General features: G+C 32.9%; 3 protein-coding genes across 5 annotated transcripts; 1 reads left to right on the top strand and 2 right to left on the bottom strand.

Annotated features, from left to right (window-relative positions):
- Positions 1-1,064: 1,064 nt before the first annotated feature.
- On the bottom strand, positions 1,065-6,738 carry LOC128884853 (uncharacterized; the record flags this gene model as incomplete). Its single annotated transcript, XM_054138513.1, has 2 exons — positions 1,065-4,164; positions 4,239-6,738. A coding segment is annotated over one exon (1,251 nt), but the record flags the coding sequence as incomplete, so codon positions are not given.
- Positions 6,594-11,617, bottom strand: LOC128875456 (alpha/beta hydrolase domain-containing protein 17B). Of its 2 annotated transcripts, XM_054121055.1 has the most exons (3): positions 10,743-11,617; positions 7,037-7,169; positions 6,594-6,966 (listed from the first exon to the last, which is right to left on the bottom strand). In XM_054121055.1, exons 1-3 carry the CDS (start codon positions 11,402-11,404, stop codon positions 6,883-6,885), a joined length of 879 nt encoding a protein of 292 aa, XP_053977030.1. In that variant the 5' UTR covers positions 11,405-11,617; the 3' UTR covers positions 6,594-6,882. The 2 variants fall into 2 exon arrangements, with proteins under 2 accessions (XP_053977030.1, XP_053977036.1); XM_054121061.1 differs by lacking the exons at positions 6,594-6,966; positions 7,037-7,169 and adding an exon at positions 8,520-8,937.
- Positions 11,618-13,288: 1,671 nt separating this feature from the next.
- On the top strand, positions 13,289-18,113 carry LOC128881134 (homer protein homolog 1). 2 transcript variants are annotated; one of them, XM_054131899.1, is made up of 7 exons: positions 13,289-13,516; positions 14,670-14,826; positions 14,905-15,036; positions 15,115-15,366; positions 15,463-15,609; positions 15,747-16,022; positions 16,207-18,113. In XM_054131899.1, the coding sequence occupies exons 1-7, from the start codon at positions 13,491-13,493 to the stop codon at positions 16,390-16,392; spliced, it is 1,176 nt and encodes a 391-aa protein (XP_053987874.1). In that variant the 5' UTR covers positions 13,289-13,490; the 3' UTR covers positions 16,393-18,113. The 2 variants fall into 2 exon arrangements, with proteins under 2 accessions (XP_053987874.1, XP_053987864.1); XM_054131889.1 differs by having other exon boundaries at positions 13,290-13,516; positions 15,115-15,609.
- The last annotated feature ends 25 nt before the right edge of the window (positions 18,114-18,138 follow it).

Below are 18,138 nucleotides of genomic sequence, written 5' to 3'. Positions count from 1 at the left end.
TGATTGGTCACTGTTTTCCTTTAATATCTCCTCAACGAAGCCTCGGACAACATTTTCGCTAAAGAAAATGTTGTTTCAAATCACCTCCCGAACCACCCATTTCAAGATGTTACAACATTTTTGGACACCCTGTAGAGACAATCAAAAAACGTGTCGTGCTGCTTCTCCTCGCTTGGCTGGCGACAGCGGTAGTAAAAGAAACACGGTGACCGTTATAGTTTAGTACAAAACCGTATTTATATTTTGAAGCTATATGACTTCCGATTAAGACCGCGTATTTCTAACGTAATCTCAAACATATGTACTTAAATAAGTTACTCTTAAAATGTTTCATTCTAAACTCAATTCGGAAGCTTTGTTGAGTATACATGAAATTTTTCAGATTTAAAAAAAAACTTTCACACAATAAAAAACAAGGGTTAATATAACTTTATCGAGATAAAATTTGTTCAATCGCAGGAAAGGTGAGCCGTCCATAACGGGTATAATAAGATAAAAGATCCATCCGATTCACAATTTTTTAAAGGTGGCGCAATCTACAAGCGCCGTCAGACACATTTTTCTCAATTATACAGGGTGTCCCAAAAATATTGGAGTTCTTTGAAAGGGGTGGTTCGAGGAGTGATTTGAAACAACTTTTTTCTTAGCGAAAATGTTGTCCGAGGCTTCGTTGTTTCAAATCACCTCCCGAACCAAGGAACTCTAATATTTTTGGGACACCCTGTGTAGACTATACACTCAAATGACTATACATACCAACGTGCACACATACGCTCATTCATAAATATATCATAACATATATATACAGGGTGTCCCAAAACTCGGGGAGGAACCGGAAATGGGGGGTAGCTGAGACGATTCTGAACAACAATTTCCTTTGCAAAAATGTCGGATGGGGCTTCGTTGAGGAGATATTAACCGAAAACCCCGACCAATCAGAGCGCGCGTAGACCGTTCGAGCGGCCGCGGTAGCGAAGGCTACGCGCTAGGCGGCAGCGTCAATGTCCTTCGATGCACGTCGAGTCACTTGTTCGCGTACAAGCGCGGCCGCCAGCGCGTAAGCCTTAAAGGAATGATTTAAGGACACAATTGGGTCGGATGCAAGTCAATTTACAGGAGACGATTTGCTGTCATTTCTATAGCAATTTTATTAACATTGTTATTTCGATAGCATTAATTACAGATACCAATTTGCAATGTAGAGTACTAAAAAAAAAGAAAAAAAAACAAATAAAAAAGGGGTATTTAAAAAACAAAACCATACGATGAGCATATAGTGAATTTTGATTTTTAGAAAAAAATGACAATGAGCGATTGTATTATAATACAATCGTATTTAAATACAATTTCTACAATTACGAACGCGTACGACAATAGGAATCGACATTACCTGCACGAGCTGATTTATTCGACAAATGACACGCGATAATGTAAGGTTTGGTGATAAAAATAAGCTGAATTGGATAATAATGAGCTCAAACCTGTAATATACATAATAATTACACATTGTTTCAACGTCGCAAGATCAGTAAAGTACCTCGCAATGTAGTACGCTCAAGACAAGTGCAATTGGAGTATAAAAACTCTAAAATAACCCTATATCGAATGGCCAGCGATGATTTCGGACTACGCCTTACTACAATGGTTTTTTTTAAATAAGAAATAACGTCATTTACGCGCTAAATAATCAATTATTTTCGGTGTTTACTCCAGGATGATCGATACAGTCGTCTTTCTTCTCTTTCTTCCTTTTTTTCTATAATTATTGTAATGATCTACGTAATTCTTACTTATCAAAGAGCTACCCAACTAATTTGTTTCGCATTAGTCATTTCGTGATGAGTGCGTAAAGTTGCCAGTCGTTCTATTGAGGAAATAATCGTTTCTTTTAATTATTTCTGTCCTTGTCAAATTTTTGATTCAGAAAATCATATAAAATAAGAATTTGGTATCTTCTATATCTTAGAAATAACAATAGAAGTAGAAAATGATAATATACAGAATATTGAGCCATTAGTCTACCTAATCTACATATACATATATGTTTATAACAATATATCATAGTTCATATATGTATATGGTATATTACCATAAACCACGTATAATGTATATATAAGTATCTATCATTTTCCCCCTGTATTATGTTTAAGAAATAAAAGACAACAATTTCTTAGCATAACCGATTTTGTCGTGACTCAACTATACATACGATACCGAAATGTTCGAACCTTCAACTCCTGACTTCATTCACGTCAATGGTTGATATGTATTATTAAAACAGACTGTTGTGGAACCCTTATTGATAAAGCTTCCGATCGATACGAACTTTTTTGAAAAATAACATAACAAGTCAATACAACAAAAATATTGAATATACCAAACAGGTGCTTTACACTTTGTCAAATTGCAAAATATAATATAAAATGCTGATTATTTATAATATGTACCACTCAAAGGTGCACTACTTACGTGACTGTTACTTTTTTCGAACTTTATTTAAACTTCTATTTTTGTTGTACTAAACTATTTTTCAAAACAATTGATGTTATCGATAAGGATCCTACCACATTTATCCTAAAGGCAGAAACAATTATGAAACTTTTTCAACAGATTTTTCCTGAAACAGTTGAAATGAAACTTTCTGGTTTTAATAAAATTTATAAGAAATAAAAGTAAAAGTTCTCGTGTAATAGAAACAAGATATTTTCTTCGCCGATAGCAGATAGTTTTTTTAAAATATTGTTTTCCAATTTCTGTCTAAAAAGATATTCGTATTTTCACCTGTAAATTGTGCTCCTAGAGTTTAGCTGGGAAGATTGGAAACACCACATTTATAGAAATACGCGTTGGAGAAGTACGGTATGTATAATAAAAATCGAGATTGATTACGTCCCTTTTTCATGCTTAATGCAGTTGGCAACCCTACGCGTGACACTAATGATCGGATTAAGGATGTCGTGATTCGTGATCAATGACACTGATATCTCCTCTCTCCCATCTCTTTGACCCATCTTCTCCCGTAAGTACATTAGATACGACCGAACAGAACACTGAGTACATTACTTCTAATTCTTCACTTACACGCTATTATGTACAGTTATGAATACCAGCGCACCATGATTTGCGGTACCGGGAAGATCGCCGGGTACCATTTCAATGGGCGCGATCCAATCATGAAAGACGAAAGTGCTCTTCAGAACCGGTCGATTGCGTTACGCGCATGAGACAGTGTAGGACAGTAAAAAACAGTTTAATAAATGAGCGAGAGAAACAGGGAGAGAGAAAAAGAGAAGGAGAGAGAGAAAATACGCCACAAAATGAGAAAGAAAGTAGAAGAAAGAAGGGGACAGATACGCATCCAAGTATACTGTACAAAAGATATTTTTACCCAGTTTTACGTACGAGGAATCGCTGAACTTTCGTCGAGCAGTAAGCTTTCATTTTACCGCCTTGCCTTCTTTAGTAAATTGGTGAAAACATCCCTCCGATGTTATCCATCGTCTATAAAACTGGACATTTGTCAAACAACAGTATAAATTTTTTTTTTTGTCCATAAGATACGAAATAGATATTAGAATTGAGATCGATTAACGATCGATTAACAGCGGCTACGCGAAGGCCAATGGAAAAGAAGTTTCGGACTCGTTTCTTATTCGTACCATATTCTATACCATAGAATAATTCTAAATAATTAACACTAAGGGAAAGTGAATACAAAAGATATTTGGTACTTATATACATAATACGTTCTAAAATAAAATGTCAAAACATGATTGCACGAAACAACGAAAGGGATAATACACATGGGAGGCAGTATAAAAATACAAGATAAGATTAATCACAAATACTAATCTCACTGACGAATTCATAGAAATTATTATTTATTTATCTTTATAAAAAAAAAAAAAAAACAGATTTTAATGAGACTATATTTTATTATTAAATATTTCTTTAACTCTATATTCACTTTCCGTTCATTCATACGACAGCCACAATTATATATAGCAGTGTATTTAAAAGACAATAAGGACGGGATAGAAACGTTCGCAATATTTACTGCAAAATCAAACAAAATTTCTACAGGAATACATACATGAACTAGCGCCGATTCATTCCATTGGCTCCGCACGGTCGTTTCATGTTGTTGCATACATTACACATATACTAATAAAAGAAAGATTATTTAATTGTATTATATTTACATTATCGAGATATAAAAATACTAACAAGAAACATACCTATAGACAAGGTCCTCCAAACGATTCACCCCATTAGAAATAAACTAATTCATAATCAAGTTTGGCAGTAATATTGTCCCTATCTATTTGCATTCTTATTGTTGTTTACAAGATCCTCATTTTATTCACTCTCAGTAAAACGTAGCGTCTTCTAGGACGTTTCAAGCTTACACATTTCCTTAATGCTATCCATTAACTTTTATCTCTATCCTAAATTCTTTGCTACCTTGGAAGATTTCCATTGTTCACTGCACAGGCCTTTGCTGTGGGTTAATATAAAAACAAATGTTTTTGTTATTCGTACAGCTATCATATACACTGGTCACAGTGACAGCGATTCATTTATAAAAACATGCGATTTCACATAACATTTGCTTCACCGCTGAACCTAATTTCTAAAGATGAGCCATAGAAAACACACAATGCAATTCATACATCTCACATTCATTAATAAATCTACTAGTAGCTACTATATATATATATTTTTTTTTATATAAAAAACAAATTTAAATGCATAATGTCATAATAAGACAAACAACAATTGGGGCTCTTACGAAACTGCTGCACTTTTTTTAATAACAAATAATCATATAAAATTATATCGAAATTTAAATTGTATAGGTTCAGCGAGGAATTTTCGTACCACACACTCGCTGCAGTCGATTTGCGGACATTTACGGTGGTGGAAAATATTTCAGTGTATGAAAACCATTCACCTCCCTAATTTTAAGGAGGATAATAATAAAAATAATAATACTCGACATATTTGTCGTAACAACGTTACACAGTTTTAAACTGCAGAAACGGCTTACAACATACACATGCATGCACCAGTGTGTGTGCATGTATAGTAAGAATATTTACTATGCACAGATATATTATTTCATAGTTCCTAGAAATATAGTAAATTTTATAAATGTGTTATACGTGTGTTTATGTGCACAATCTCACTAGCACTGTTACAACTCGAACGTGTGTCGTGCGTATAAATCTGTGATTTCTTTGAAGACATTTGTGTGGAAGAACAGTGGAACTGCAACTTGCGAGACATATGGAATTTGTGTTATTTAGTTATTAACACTTGGTCTCTTCGTCGCTTTTTTAACCGTATCAGAGTATTCGGTAACTTGCTTCAAGTATTAGTAACTTCCTCAGCCTTCAACCGATGATGATTTTTTATCTAACTTCTTCGAATAACAGTACTTCCATTCCGATTAGCGAATAACTTCAGAGTAACTTCAGAGTAACTTCACTTATTCATCATATTACACAGTTCACCAACGCTTTTACTTCGCGGCGTATATCGTGTCTTTTGAAACTGTTGTGTATTTGGGAATAAATTAGCTTGCATTAACGTCCTTTCCGAAGACTTCAAATGAATCTCTGCGCGTACGTCTGCATGCGACGGAGTTCTCGAACGTACAACGTGGATGGGACTCTCTCGATTCATAGTAAGTCGAGATAATATACTAGTATCGTACGACAAAATTTTTGAGCTTGCAGCCAATCTACAAGCGCAGGGAGAACACTTTGGTAAATTTATCATAATTTTATCCGGTTCAATCGTCAAAGATGACCGGCCAAATTTTTTTAAAGGACAGCAAATCAATTTTTTATTCTTCATTTTCTTTTCAATAGAATCGTTCCTCCCTTGATCTTTACTTGATTTTTCAAAACTTTTACTTGTAAATTTGTTACTCTTACTACCCCATAGAAATTTTTTCACAGACTCCGTGGATTTCTCGTTAGTAGCTTGTGTTTCGTGTTCTTCGAGTTTTTTACCCTTTGCAATTATTTCTTTAGTTGAAGATTTAGTACAATATTGTTTATTGTTTTTACTACACTGCGAATCCGATGTAGATTCTATGCTATTGTATTTAAATTGATTTAAAGGAGACTTCTTCTCTGCCATATGCTGAGTTTGTATGCTTTTGCAATCCGAAATATCTTTAGTATTATCACTAGAGGTATTCGAAAATGACGAAATTGATTTTTCTGCAATTGTTTGTTGCTGGCAGTCTTCAACCTGTATGTCAACCAAAGTTGTATGGGATACCTGAATGCTAGTTTTCTTATGACTTTGACCAAATGAATTTTTCAAAGTTCTGTGGACGATGTTTTTTTGACTTTTACTAAATGGGTTTTTTAAGTTCTTAGGTAAAGAAATATGTTTCTTTGCAACTTGACCAATATGATTTAAGCGAAAATTGTGACGAACAGGTGTACTCTCTAATATCGTTTTATTATGTTTTTTATCTTGCACATTTGTAGTTACTTCTTTTTGCTTCACATTTTTCTCATCATGTTGAATTGCTTTTCTCGAACTACTGTCTAAACTTGACTCATCATCTTCAGAACATGTGTCCTTTAAAGAATCTTTATGGTGAATTTCCTGGTTACTAACTGTCTGTTGATCAAGGAAGAATACATCAAAAATAGAGGCAAACGATGATTCTTCGTCACAGGGGAGGACAGGTGCCTTCTCCCCTGTGGGAGGCGACTGCTAGACAAGCTTTTCAGTCTGTGAGCTTGTTGAAATGGAGCTAATCGTATTTGAATTATTGGAAGTGGTGCGCCCTTGACTGCTCACATGTGTATGCTCTCCTCCCTGCCCCCCCTGACTCTGGGAGAGGCTTAGTCGCCGTCAGTTTACCAATTCCACGTTTACAAATTGTTTCAGTCGTTCCAAATATTGATCGAATAACTCCACGTTATTGTGGCCAGCACCCTGAAAACATAATACTATTTTCGCAAGATTTTTCTTCTTTTCAAATAGAATTATAAACAAAATTATATACCTCGACCCATAGTGGTTCCACTGCTCTTGGACACCTTTCGTAAATTGCTAAACCATGACTGAAATTTATTACTTCATCTTCAGTTCCATGAATGACCAAGACTGGAGAAGTAACTTTGGGTACTTTATCTATACTGTAAATAAAGAAATTTTCGTTAATCTCTTACATCTTGGATGTTGTTACCTTTATGCCAAAACTCTGAAAGTGTTATTTGATATATTCTGGAATTGCTAAATTGTACAATAACCCACATTCATGAATCAAGTTTAGAGTATGATCGCCATTGTTACCTAATGTATACATATATTTATCATTTTGGTGCAAAGATAAGCAAAACAGAATCATTAAACAGTATAAAATATACCTTTACATTAAAAAGTGAAAGTTTTTACATTCATGATTTTAGCATAAAGGAGTTAATATATATATAACTTCATTATACTATGGATACATATTATTTATATCTTTATATTAAGGTATAACATAAGTTCTTGTTTATGATATTAAGAACCTCTAATTCCTGATTTAACTGAAAATCAAGCTATCTTAAATAGAATATGGATTAAAGAATACATTAGCATCACTAAATGTTTTATGAATTTCAAATGGGTTGTACAACCAAAGAAGTCATTACAAATTATCATGGTCAAAAATGGTAGGCTTTTATAAATCAAATATTACATCAGATGAAAATAGATAGTTTACATCAACACAAGTAACAATTTTCAGTGGTTGAACAAAAATGGACAGTCAAAGCCTATACTCAAATCTGGCATATACAAGAAAAAGGTCATGCTATGCAAATCATGGAATGCAGGTGAATTTGATGCGTTTAAACCTGCTGAATTCTGACGAAATAGTAGCAGTAAAAAAACCACAGCCAACAATTAAGCAGAGTGAGCTATACCCTTTACCATTAAGGTATTGATATAATTACTATAAAAGTGACCATTGACAATGTTCAACCACATATTAAAATATTATTAAAAAAAAAATGAACAAATGGGGGTGGAAAGTTCTAACTCACATGCCACATAGCCATAAGTTTTCACAATGAGATTATCAATTATTCTGATCAATGCAGTATTCGTTAAATAATACAAAATTCAAAAATTATGATGTGATAAAAATTTGTGTGTTAAAGTATTTGAAACCAACACTGTGAGTTCTTTGAAAGAGATATCCATTTTATGTGTACAAGATAGCAAAAAGTTATCAATGATAGTTCTGAATACCTTGTAATATTAAAATATGACAAATCTTATGTTACACCCTAATAAATAATTTACAAATATTTTCATGTATGAATACATTTCTGGTTCACAAATATGTATACTTTATAAATATAAAGAAGATATACATATATAAGGATGCACAAGAAAATAATATTTATAAATTGAAAAGAATGTTTTCCATTTTGTATTTCCTTATTGTTTAGGAAAACGGTTTTTAATTAACAAATATTCGATTATCATTATTTAATATAATTTTATTAAATAAAGCTAAGAGACATTTAATACATTTTTATTAAATAAAGCTGTTCAGGCTACATATATATAGCAGCTGAAGCGTAACACTTATTAGCAAAGTATACGACGGATCGTGCAACTTACAGGTTTCCATGAGACAAGTATTCAGATAAACTTTTATTGCTTCCCATACTTCAATTCAGAGAAACTGAAAATCGCTCGAAGGAAAACTTATGCGCGCATGTCACAATAATATTCGTTACATCTCTCGAAATATTCGTCTCGTTTAAAAGAAATTTGAAATCATGAATTTAAAATATTGAGATCGCGAGTACGTATGGAATCTTAAGGTGGACCCTGGTGAAAACTATTTTTCAAAATTTTTGTCATGCAGCCCCCACAACTTGCACGATTTGGTGAAAAAATGAATTCCTGCAAAAGAACAAATTGGTTAGAGAATAGGAACATGTGCTATAAATTATTTTATTATACAAAGTTTCAGCAACAATGAAAAAGTACACTCAATATCAACTTTGTTTATTGTAATTCTTATTAGTACAAAAAAATTGTTTAATAATTTGTCTACTCTATATTGTTTATAGCATGTTATTAAGGAAAGAAGATTGAAATAATCATTTACTATTAGTAACAAAAAACACCTATCAGTAAAAGTAGTAATCACAAACCATTACCATTGAATTTATATAGAAAAGCAGGAGAAAAGAAAACAGTTGGTAACAGAATTCAATGATATAATATTTTTATTAAAATTCTTTGATTAACATAATACAATTAATATTTAAGTAATCCTGAATGTAGTCAGTAATAATTTGTAAAACGAATTTCTTCTTCTAATCACTCATGGTCAAACAATCAATGTAGTGGCAGTTTTATAATTGTCATCTGCTGCCCACATTGACGTATCTTTATTTATGAAATCAATGTTAACATGCAATTACTTGAAAAATTGTTTTCTATAAACAGGAATATTTTCTATTCCTACATTTTTACTTCATTCAACTTCTATGAAAATAATTGAAATTTTATTGATATTATCATCCAGCTCATTGTTACAAGTCTGAATCATTAATATTTTATTTTATACCATAGAAATGATGTTAGCATGAAAAGGTATATAAAAAGAATGAGACCTGTCAATTAAATCATTATCTATATTTTAGTTATCAGATATTATTTGATATTCTTTATCCCTTTGAGCAATGAGTTCTTTTACTACCGATTGACAAACCTGAAATGAGTCTTTTCACATAAGTAAATACTTTTTGAAATCAGAATACAAATAATTTTGCTTAAACAATAAATGCTCATCTACTATATTTGCAACTTGAGTAATATGTAAAAGCAATAGCATGGCCATACGCAAGTTTGATTAACTGCTTTAGTGTAAAATTCAAAATGTAAATATATATTTATATTGCAGCAGGCAGTCTAAGGTAAGACATAAATGTAAATTTATATCACTCCAAGGGTTACAAGACGTAGGGCTACAAAAGAAGAAGATACAGAGTGAATATTTCCAATCCTAGGAATTATAATAATGTTATTTAAGAAATTATTTAGGAAGTATAATAATATTATTTCAATTATTAAGTTATACGTTCACATTTCATAATAGGAACAATTTTTCATTGTTACTGGTCATTGTGTTAGCCTCATGTTACACTCAGATAACCCTAAGATAAAAATCGAACACTCTAATCTTTTAATTAAACGAGTTCTATATTACTAAAGAAAATTATGAATAAGACCCATGTGTCATATGGTACACTATATTCAATGATAAAACCAAACGTTTTGAATAAATTCTATGACCTTATAATTCCATATTACTCATCATTAACTGATAAATAATACATTTATTAAATAATAACTTTTTCAGTGAAAATTTTACAATAAGGTTAGCTTTGGTATAGGAGCAAAATCAATCAAATATAAAGTCACTTGTGGATCGGTTTTCTGATTGACTTTCACTTTTGCAGGAATTATTGTTTTCTCAAGGATCACGTGAAAAAAATTCGACTATCATAAAATAAGGTCCACCCTAATGGAATCTGTATCTGTACCACGTGCATAGATGGAACACCCTAACACGATACCAGTGTCATGCGCGTAAACTTTAGCTACGCGAATGACAGTACACGATAAGCGGATTATAGATCGCGTCTTATTAAGGCGATAAACAGAAGGATGCGTGTATCAGAGGAATTTCAACCTACCTGGGGAAGGCGTCAAAGAACCATGTTCTTTTGGTTTTGGGAAACGCTACTCGCATTCCCGACATCAAAGGTGAATGCAGTACAACTGCACCAACCTCGTATCGTGCGGCCAAATCGACCGTGGGTACAGTTCCGATGCTTTGACCGTATAGAATAATGTTATCCGGATTAATACCGTACCGTGTTCTCAGAGCATGCCACGCAGCGTCTATATCCGCGTAAAGGTTTTTTTCCGACGGTTTTCCACTAGAAACACCGTAACCCGAATAATCGTAGCTGAATACGTTACAATTGATTCTCGAGCCAAGTCCCAAGTAAAAACTAGACATCTGTCCAAGATCGGCAGCGTTCCCGTGAGAAAATAAAATGGTAAAACGTGCGGTAGCCGTGCACCGTACAAACACACAGGCTATTCGGTTTCCTCGTGACGTTCTTGCATAGAAACCTTCCACCGCGTCTTTCTCCCTGTCCGAGAATTGCCACTCTGCCCTGTCAGACAAGGAAATTGTAAACTTGGAGCCTTCATCCTCGACGAACGTGTACGTTGGCTCGGGCGGTAGAAACGCTAATTTTGCAGCGATTCTGGACGGGCAAGGTGGACAGCAAAACAAGCAACACAATTCACTAAAACTTAACCCGTTCATCGTTCGATGTCTCGGCATCGAGATCAGCGCCTCGACTTAAACGTACGTTCCATGCACTATACTTTCGCGCCTACTAATTTTTAATCACAATGTCATTTGTTATTGTACTTCTACAAGAATCTCTCACGATGATTCAGCCATGACGGCTCGCAAGACGGACAATTTCTCTCCCTCCTTCTTTCTTCTCTTTCTCGCACAATGCCCCCACCCACTAAATGTTACGCACTTTCATTGTATTCAGGTAAAATGAGATATGAAACAAGGATAGAGATTACGGCGCTACCTCACACCGCCCCTCTTGTACTCATTGCTCAGCTATTGGTGAAGAAATTAAAACCAACGAGATGATTCAATATGGAATGAAGAATGGTCGTATATTCATTCGTGGGGACAATAATTCGTGCCGGGATAGGAGAAAGTCACCAGCCCCGGCTACCATTTCTCCTTCATTATCCGTTTCTAGTGGTCACGAGGATGTAACGCTAGATGGAGTTACTACTACTATAAAATAATCATACACCAGTGATCCAGAAGCAGAGATGGGCAAAACCCTAGGCTTCGAATAAATCTGAAGTTTGCCGATATGTTTGTCTCGTTTCCTTCTTTGGAAAATTTTCAAAAGAGGAAAGGAGATAGACATATCAGCAAACTTCAGATTTATTCGAAGCCTAGGGTTTTGCCCATCTCTGTCCAGAAGCTTCACTCAACACTGGCTTCTTTCCATGAAGACTGTATAAGGAGCAGTGATGGACAAAACCCTAGGCTTCGAATAAATCTGAAGTTTGCCGACATGTTTGTCTCGTTTCCTCTTTTCCGAACATTTTCCAAAGAAAGAAACGAGACAAACACATCGGCAAACTTCAGGTTTATTCGAAGCCTAGGGTTTTGCCCATCTCTGATTGAGCTCTATCCTAACTAGAGTGTGAACAACTGTAGGAAGAAGTAGAGGCGACGGAGGTTCGAGAGAAATGCAAAATGGGTGGTTCCGGTATTATCCTATAGCAAATTTATTTGTAGAGGGGGAACAAACGTACGCTGTAACATAACCTACCCGAGCATCGCTGACCATTGTCGAGTGAGTTACTTTCAGATTCTTTTTCGCATAAAATTGGATAAATACAATATAAATTGAATTGTGACAAATAATAAAATTTAGCTCTATACCAAATTGTATATATTTGTATGATCTAAATTATGGTATATAAATTATGTATACTATTTCATTATTATGTCATTATTATTAATGTTTCTATCGTTTTATATATAAATAAAAAGGAAATAAAGTTCAAATCTGTACATAATTAATCTGTAAATATATTCCTAGTTCCGCGAAATTCAAACAAAGAGGAGTCTGTTCTCCTTCCACACATAAATTTGCTATAGGATAGTACCACCGGAACCACTCATCTTGCATCTCTCCCGGACCGGCTTCTCTCTCGCAGTTCACACTCCAGTTAGGATAGAGCTCAATGATCTCTACATATTTGACGATCGTCAAATTCACTTATTACTATGATAACTAACTAAACGTGATCACGACTAACACAGTGTAACGCAGCATGAAGTTACTGAATTACTGAAACACTAACAGCTAGTGACTAACTTCTATGCTGGTTTCATAAAGTTTTAGAGCAAAATAATTTTAAAGTAAGCTTTCAAAGTGTTCCAAAGTCCACTTTGGGTTTTTGAATGCTAATTACTTCTGCTTGTAGCAGCCGATCGTATGCTAAGTAGTATTGCCAACATTTTAAACGGCAATAACAAGGGAACGATACATAAGTATGCGCCTTACAATGCGCCTACTTATCTAGTGATTTTTTCGAAAGACAGCTATGAGGTTAGCAATAGACAGCAACTTTCGTGGAAAATCGATTAAATCCAGGTATATAGTGGAAACTCGGCTAGTTCATGTTATTGCGTGATCGTTGCTGTTCGCTATATAGTTTTGGCCGATGGCGGCTGTCAACTGGTGTACTTTAATTTTTCGTCGGACAGATTTTTATAAATCTTCAAATAATATCGAGAATCTTTATACGTAGATAATTATCACATATTCACGTTAAGTTGAATTTTCTATGAGCCTGTGAAATTAACATTTACTTGTATGGCATCCGGCAAAGAAACAATGGGGTAAGTGAACGTGGTGATACTCTGCACCGCCTTTTAAGGGTGTGTAATATATGTACACACGAGGCACACTTTCTACTTCGCATACGAATACTATAAATTATCCTTAATTTTTCTATTATCGAATACCGTCAATTCATATAAAATAGGTCAATTTCATTGCGACGGCTAACTATCTGTACTATCCTTTCCTGTCTATTTATGATCTTATTTCCTACATCATCGCAGATACGCGTTTAGGTGGGTGCGTACGACAGAAGAGTCTGGAGCAGAATGTTTTTCTTTTCTTTTATCTATATATAACCACACAATAGAACAGCGAAAGTGGGATAAATCGGTACCGCGTGAGATGCGTTTATTTTAGTTGTTTACTCGTGCATCATTCGATATATTTTTAGATTTGTATTATAAACAATTTCTTCTGAAAATTGTAAAAATATTCGTCAGTTTCAACTTTTTAAAAACTTTCTCCTTTCAGTGTCATCATTATTGTGTTATTTAAAAATATTTGAACATAACTTTATTGATTTTAATATAGTATAACAATGATGTTCATCTATCTTTAGATCATTGTTAACTGGTATATTATTTATTTTCAGATAGGCTGCATAAGTGGTTTCACATTTTAGTAGAAGAATAAATATATTGCATTTCTATTATAGCTATTTTTCATTTAAAATCAAGAATTTATTGATTGTTAAAGATTTGTGTTACTTTTAAATAGCGTATATAAATTGTACAAGTACTGCACGTATAGTAAATTTAGAAAATTTCAACTAGAGTTACACTTATTTTTCATGATAAATATAAAAGACAACTATTCATTTAAATTTATTTCCTTTGATTTCCTCCAAATCAATACCATTTCAAATTAAACTGTAATAATATTACATCTTGATTCTATTAATTATAAGGCATGTAAGAATATGTACATTTGAGTTTTCTTTTTTAAAGAACTTAAGTTTGTTATGTTTGTGTAGAATATATAGAATAAAGCTGTGCAAAAAAATAAACCTTAGAATATTCATTACTAAAATCCTTCGTTATTAAAGTCATAAATATAATTTGTGTTTTGAGTATGAGACATAAGTAGATACTGCATGCATTAATTAAATAGATATATTTAAATACCTACCTTGCTTTTAATAAATTACAGTAAACAACCTATTTTCACGTGCAAAGCGCACGTGTTTCATATCGATCCCAAGACAAAAAGGTCTTGGGTATCTGCATCTACAGCAGCAGTATCTGTGTCATTTTTTTATGATTCAACAAGAAGTCTATATAGAATAATTTCTGTTGAAGGAACAAAGGTGATTGAAAATGTGAAATCTTTAAATAAAATATATTCGTGTTACATTTGAAAGTTATTTACATTTATTTATTTTCAGGCAGTAATAAATAGTACTATTACTCCAAACATGACCTTCACGAAAACATCGCAAAAATTTGGCCAGTGGTCAGATGTTAGAGCCAATACCGTATATGGTCTTGGCTTTTCGTCTGAAGAAGAATTAGGAAAGGTTTGTGAAATACGTCTTTAGTTAATGCACAGCCATGTGTATACCACAATCTCAGAGACAATATCATTCATTTGGCAGTTTATTGAGAAGTTTCATGAAGTGAAGGAAGCAACTAAATTAGCTAGTGCTAAATTACAATCGAACAGCTCGTCTGTTACTCCCGCTACTAGTGCAAACGTTAGCCCGATTATATCGCGATCGGGTATGCCATCATCAGAACAAGATCTTATAGATCCACCAAACTCATCAATGATAAATTCCAATGTATCCACATCGAATAACCCAAACCCAAATGCCAACATGATTTCTACTCAAAACAATGTATCTTTGGTAAGCAGCAGTCCCTTACCTGGTAGTTGTCAGAATAAAATGGATGACGAATTGAAAAATGCAGTCCATTCAAGATCACAGAGTGTTTCTCAGCAGAGTACAGAGAGTCCACAACATCAAGGAAAACAATCGCAACTTAGCTCTACACAAAGTGGACAATCGGCTGAGATGCAGCTTAAATATGAGAATGATAGGCTGAAACTTGCATTGGCACAAAGTTCTGCAAATGCTAAGAAATGGGAGGTATGGTTTCATACATATCAAAATACATGTATGATATATACAAGTGTAAATATATAATACTCTTTATATATCAATAATCAATGTCATTAATGATTTTTTTTTTCTTATGAATTGTTAAAATTTAAATTTGATTGTAGGTCGAATTAACTACTTTGAAAACAAACAATGCAAGATTAACAAGTGCATTACAGGAATCTACAGCTAATGTTGATGAATGGAAAAGGCAATTACAATTGTATAAAGAAGAAAATGCTAGAGTTAAAGTTAAATATGCGGACTTAGAAGCTGGAAAAATTGCAGAAGGCAATAGTGAAGCATTAAGGTTGAGAGTTGAAGCATTAGAAAGTGAACTTAGAACACGAAATGAAGAAATCAAAGCTCTCACTATGGCTACAAAAAATAAAGATTTTGTAGTATGTACATGTTATGCAATTTCATTTTGACATATAGTTGTTTATCAAATAAATGAAATTGAATAAGATTTATATATTAATAACGAAAACTAATAGTCTAGGAATATAAAATGTTTCGAGTATAGAATAAAATAACAACCACTTGTGTTTAAATACTTATTAAATTTGTACTTTTATTTTTTAGGCGCTACAGAAAGAAAATGCGGAACTTCATGAAATGTTAAGGGTTGTCCATGAACAATTAGAACTTGCATTAAGTGCAAATAAAGTCCAAAAACAAAATTTGGATACGTTAAATGCAAGATTAGCTGGATACATACAAGATTTGGTAACTGTACATCGAGAAATTACAAACACACTGCAAACCTAAGAATGTTCTTCTTGGGAGTTTTGTATTTACGATATAAGTGAAGTATACAAATGGACGGTGTAGATTAATACAAAGGGAAAGGTTCCAAAAAAAACATACATAGTAAAAAATTCTTGAAAAAAATAAACTAAGGACATTATCTTCAAACGATAAGGGTAGATTGCGTTTTTCTAAGGTATTTATTCTATGTTAAATTAATGACAATATTTGATATTATTTTTCACAAACGTCTTTCGTGCCATACTTTTATTCGTATTGTACATAAAGATACTTTTTTAATATTGTTTTATATATTGTTTTTATAATTTGTATATTTCTGCATGTACAAAAGAATTTTATATATCGATATAGATACAAAAAATGCTTTTACTTCTGCACAAACAAGAACAAGAATCTCTTTTAGTTATTATGTACCTATTATATTGCATCGTAAGAATAACGGTAAACATTACTATGAGTTATTTAATTACTTTTTAATGTATTATGTTTTTTTATATACTTTATTATAATGAATTTTTGTATATCACTCAAATTAGATCTATAGCTTGTTTTGTCTTATAATTGTGTTTAAACGTCTAACAAATAAATTATAATTATAATTGTACTGCAGTCATCATTACTAATACTATTTCACTGATTACTATTGATCTTTGACTCATCACTAAGCTACAACTCTTACTATACTATTAAAACTATTATTATCATTATTAACGCTATTATAACTACCTCCACTACTACTGCTGCACTACTACTTGCTGTTATTATTACTCGTAGTATCATTGTTAGTGCTACTTCTATAACTGTTACTACTGTTACTGTCGATCAGGTTGTCATTACATGCTTACAAAGAACTTTTATGATATTTAGAAACATAAAACATATCAAAAATGTCACAAGATTTAGTGTGATACATGTCTCTCAATGTTTTTTTGGAACTTAGCCCCTTGGAATCAACAATAAAATTCAGTTACCCATGAACACAAATAAGAAAAATGCACAATTAACATTAGTAACGTTTAGTGATACTCGATTATGTAGTATAACTATTTAATTCAGCTGTACATTGTATCCATATTGTTCTATGATATATTATTTACCTTTATCAATAGTGTAAGGATATATAAAATTGAAGAGTCTGGCATGAGCTGTACAGTATCGTTGATATCTAACACAAAGTATGGCATGAGAAAATATATAATATAGTTCATTTACAATGGGTAACTTAGCGATTTCAGCTTGAAGGATTATCAAACGTTTAAATATTGTGCAAAAAAAAAGGATGTTTTTAATGTGCAACATGTTTTGTTAATTTTTTTATGAAACCATGGTATACATTGATTCATTGTTGAAAAAATAAATTTAATGTTTTCCAATGTAAATAATTTGTTATTCACTTATCACTGACTTTTAAAACATTCTATAGCATTCAAGCCAGATATTCTTCAATATGTTATACTTGAATAGCATAGATTTACTAGACAACAAATCGCCCGAGGATTCTGACCGACCTTCCGAAAGATGTCAAGGTGATATTTCTTGTAACAATAAACCATTTCTAGTAGTAAATGAAGTGCAGAATACTAAAAAGAGCACTTTTTATTGTACTGACAGTATGTATGTATGTACGTAAAAATGTTGCGGAGATGAATTTTAAATTTGAGGAATTGGAAACAAAAGCCTCGCTTGCCACATGTAATCATAATAAAACATTTTCAGATGGCTTTCCTGTCTTCTATTATCAATTAT

Source organism: Hylaeus volcanicus, chromosome 1, assembly GCF_026283585.1.
Source record: "Hylaeus volcanicus isolate JK05 chromosome 1, UHH_iyHylVolc1.0_haploid, whole genome shotgun sequence".
Lineage (NCBI taxonomy): Eukaryota > Metazoa > Arthropoda > Insecta > Hymenoptera > Colletidae > Hylaeus > Hylaeus volcanicus.
Note: the sequence above shows the minus strand (reverse complement) of the source record. Positions and strands in the feature narration are given on the sequence as shown.

Excerpts from the sequence above, each read along its gene's own strand:
- LOC128875456 (XM_054121055.1), bottom strand. The coding sequence starts at position 11,404 with ATGCCGAGACATCGAACGATGAACGGGTTAAGTTTTAGTGAATTGTGT. Across the intron at positions 7,170-10,742 it reads TTCTTTGACGCCTTCCCCAG|TATAGATAAAGTACCCAAAG; the intron begins GTAGGTTGAAAT and ends CTTTATTTACAG. Across the intron at positions 6,967-7,036 it reads TGGAACCACTATGGGTCGAG|GGTGCTGGCCACAATAACGT; the intron begins GTATATAATTTT and ends TTATGTTTTCAG.
- LOC128881134 (XM_054131889.1), top strand. The coding sequence starts at position 13,491 with ATGGCATCCGGCAAAGAAACAATGGG. Across the intron at positions 14,827-14,904 it reads TTTCTGTTGAAGGAACAAAG|GCAGTAATAAATAGTACTAT; the intron begins GTGATTGAAAAT and ends ATTTATTTTCAG. Across the intron at positions 15,610-15,746 it reads CAAATGCTAAGAAATGGGAG|GTCGAATTAACTACTTTGAA; the intron begins GTATGGTTTCAT and ends ATTTGATTGTAG.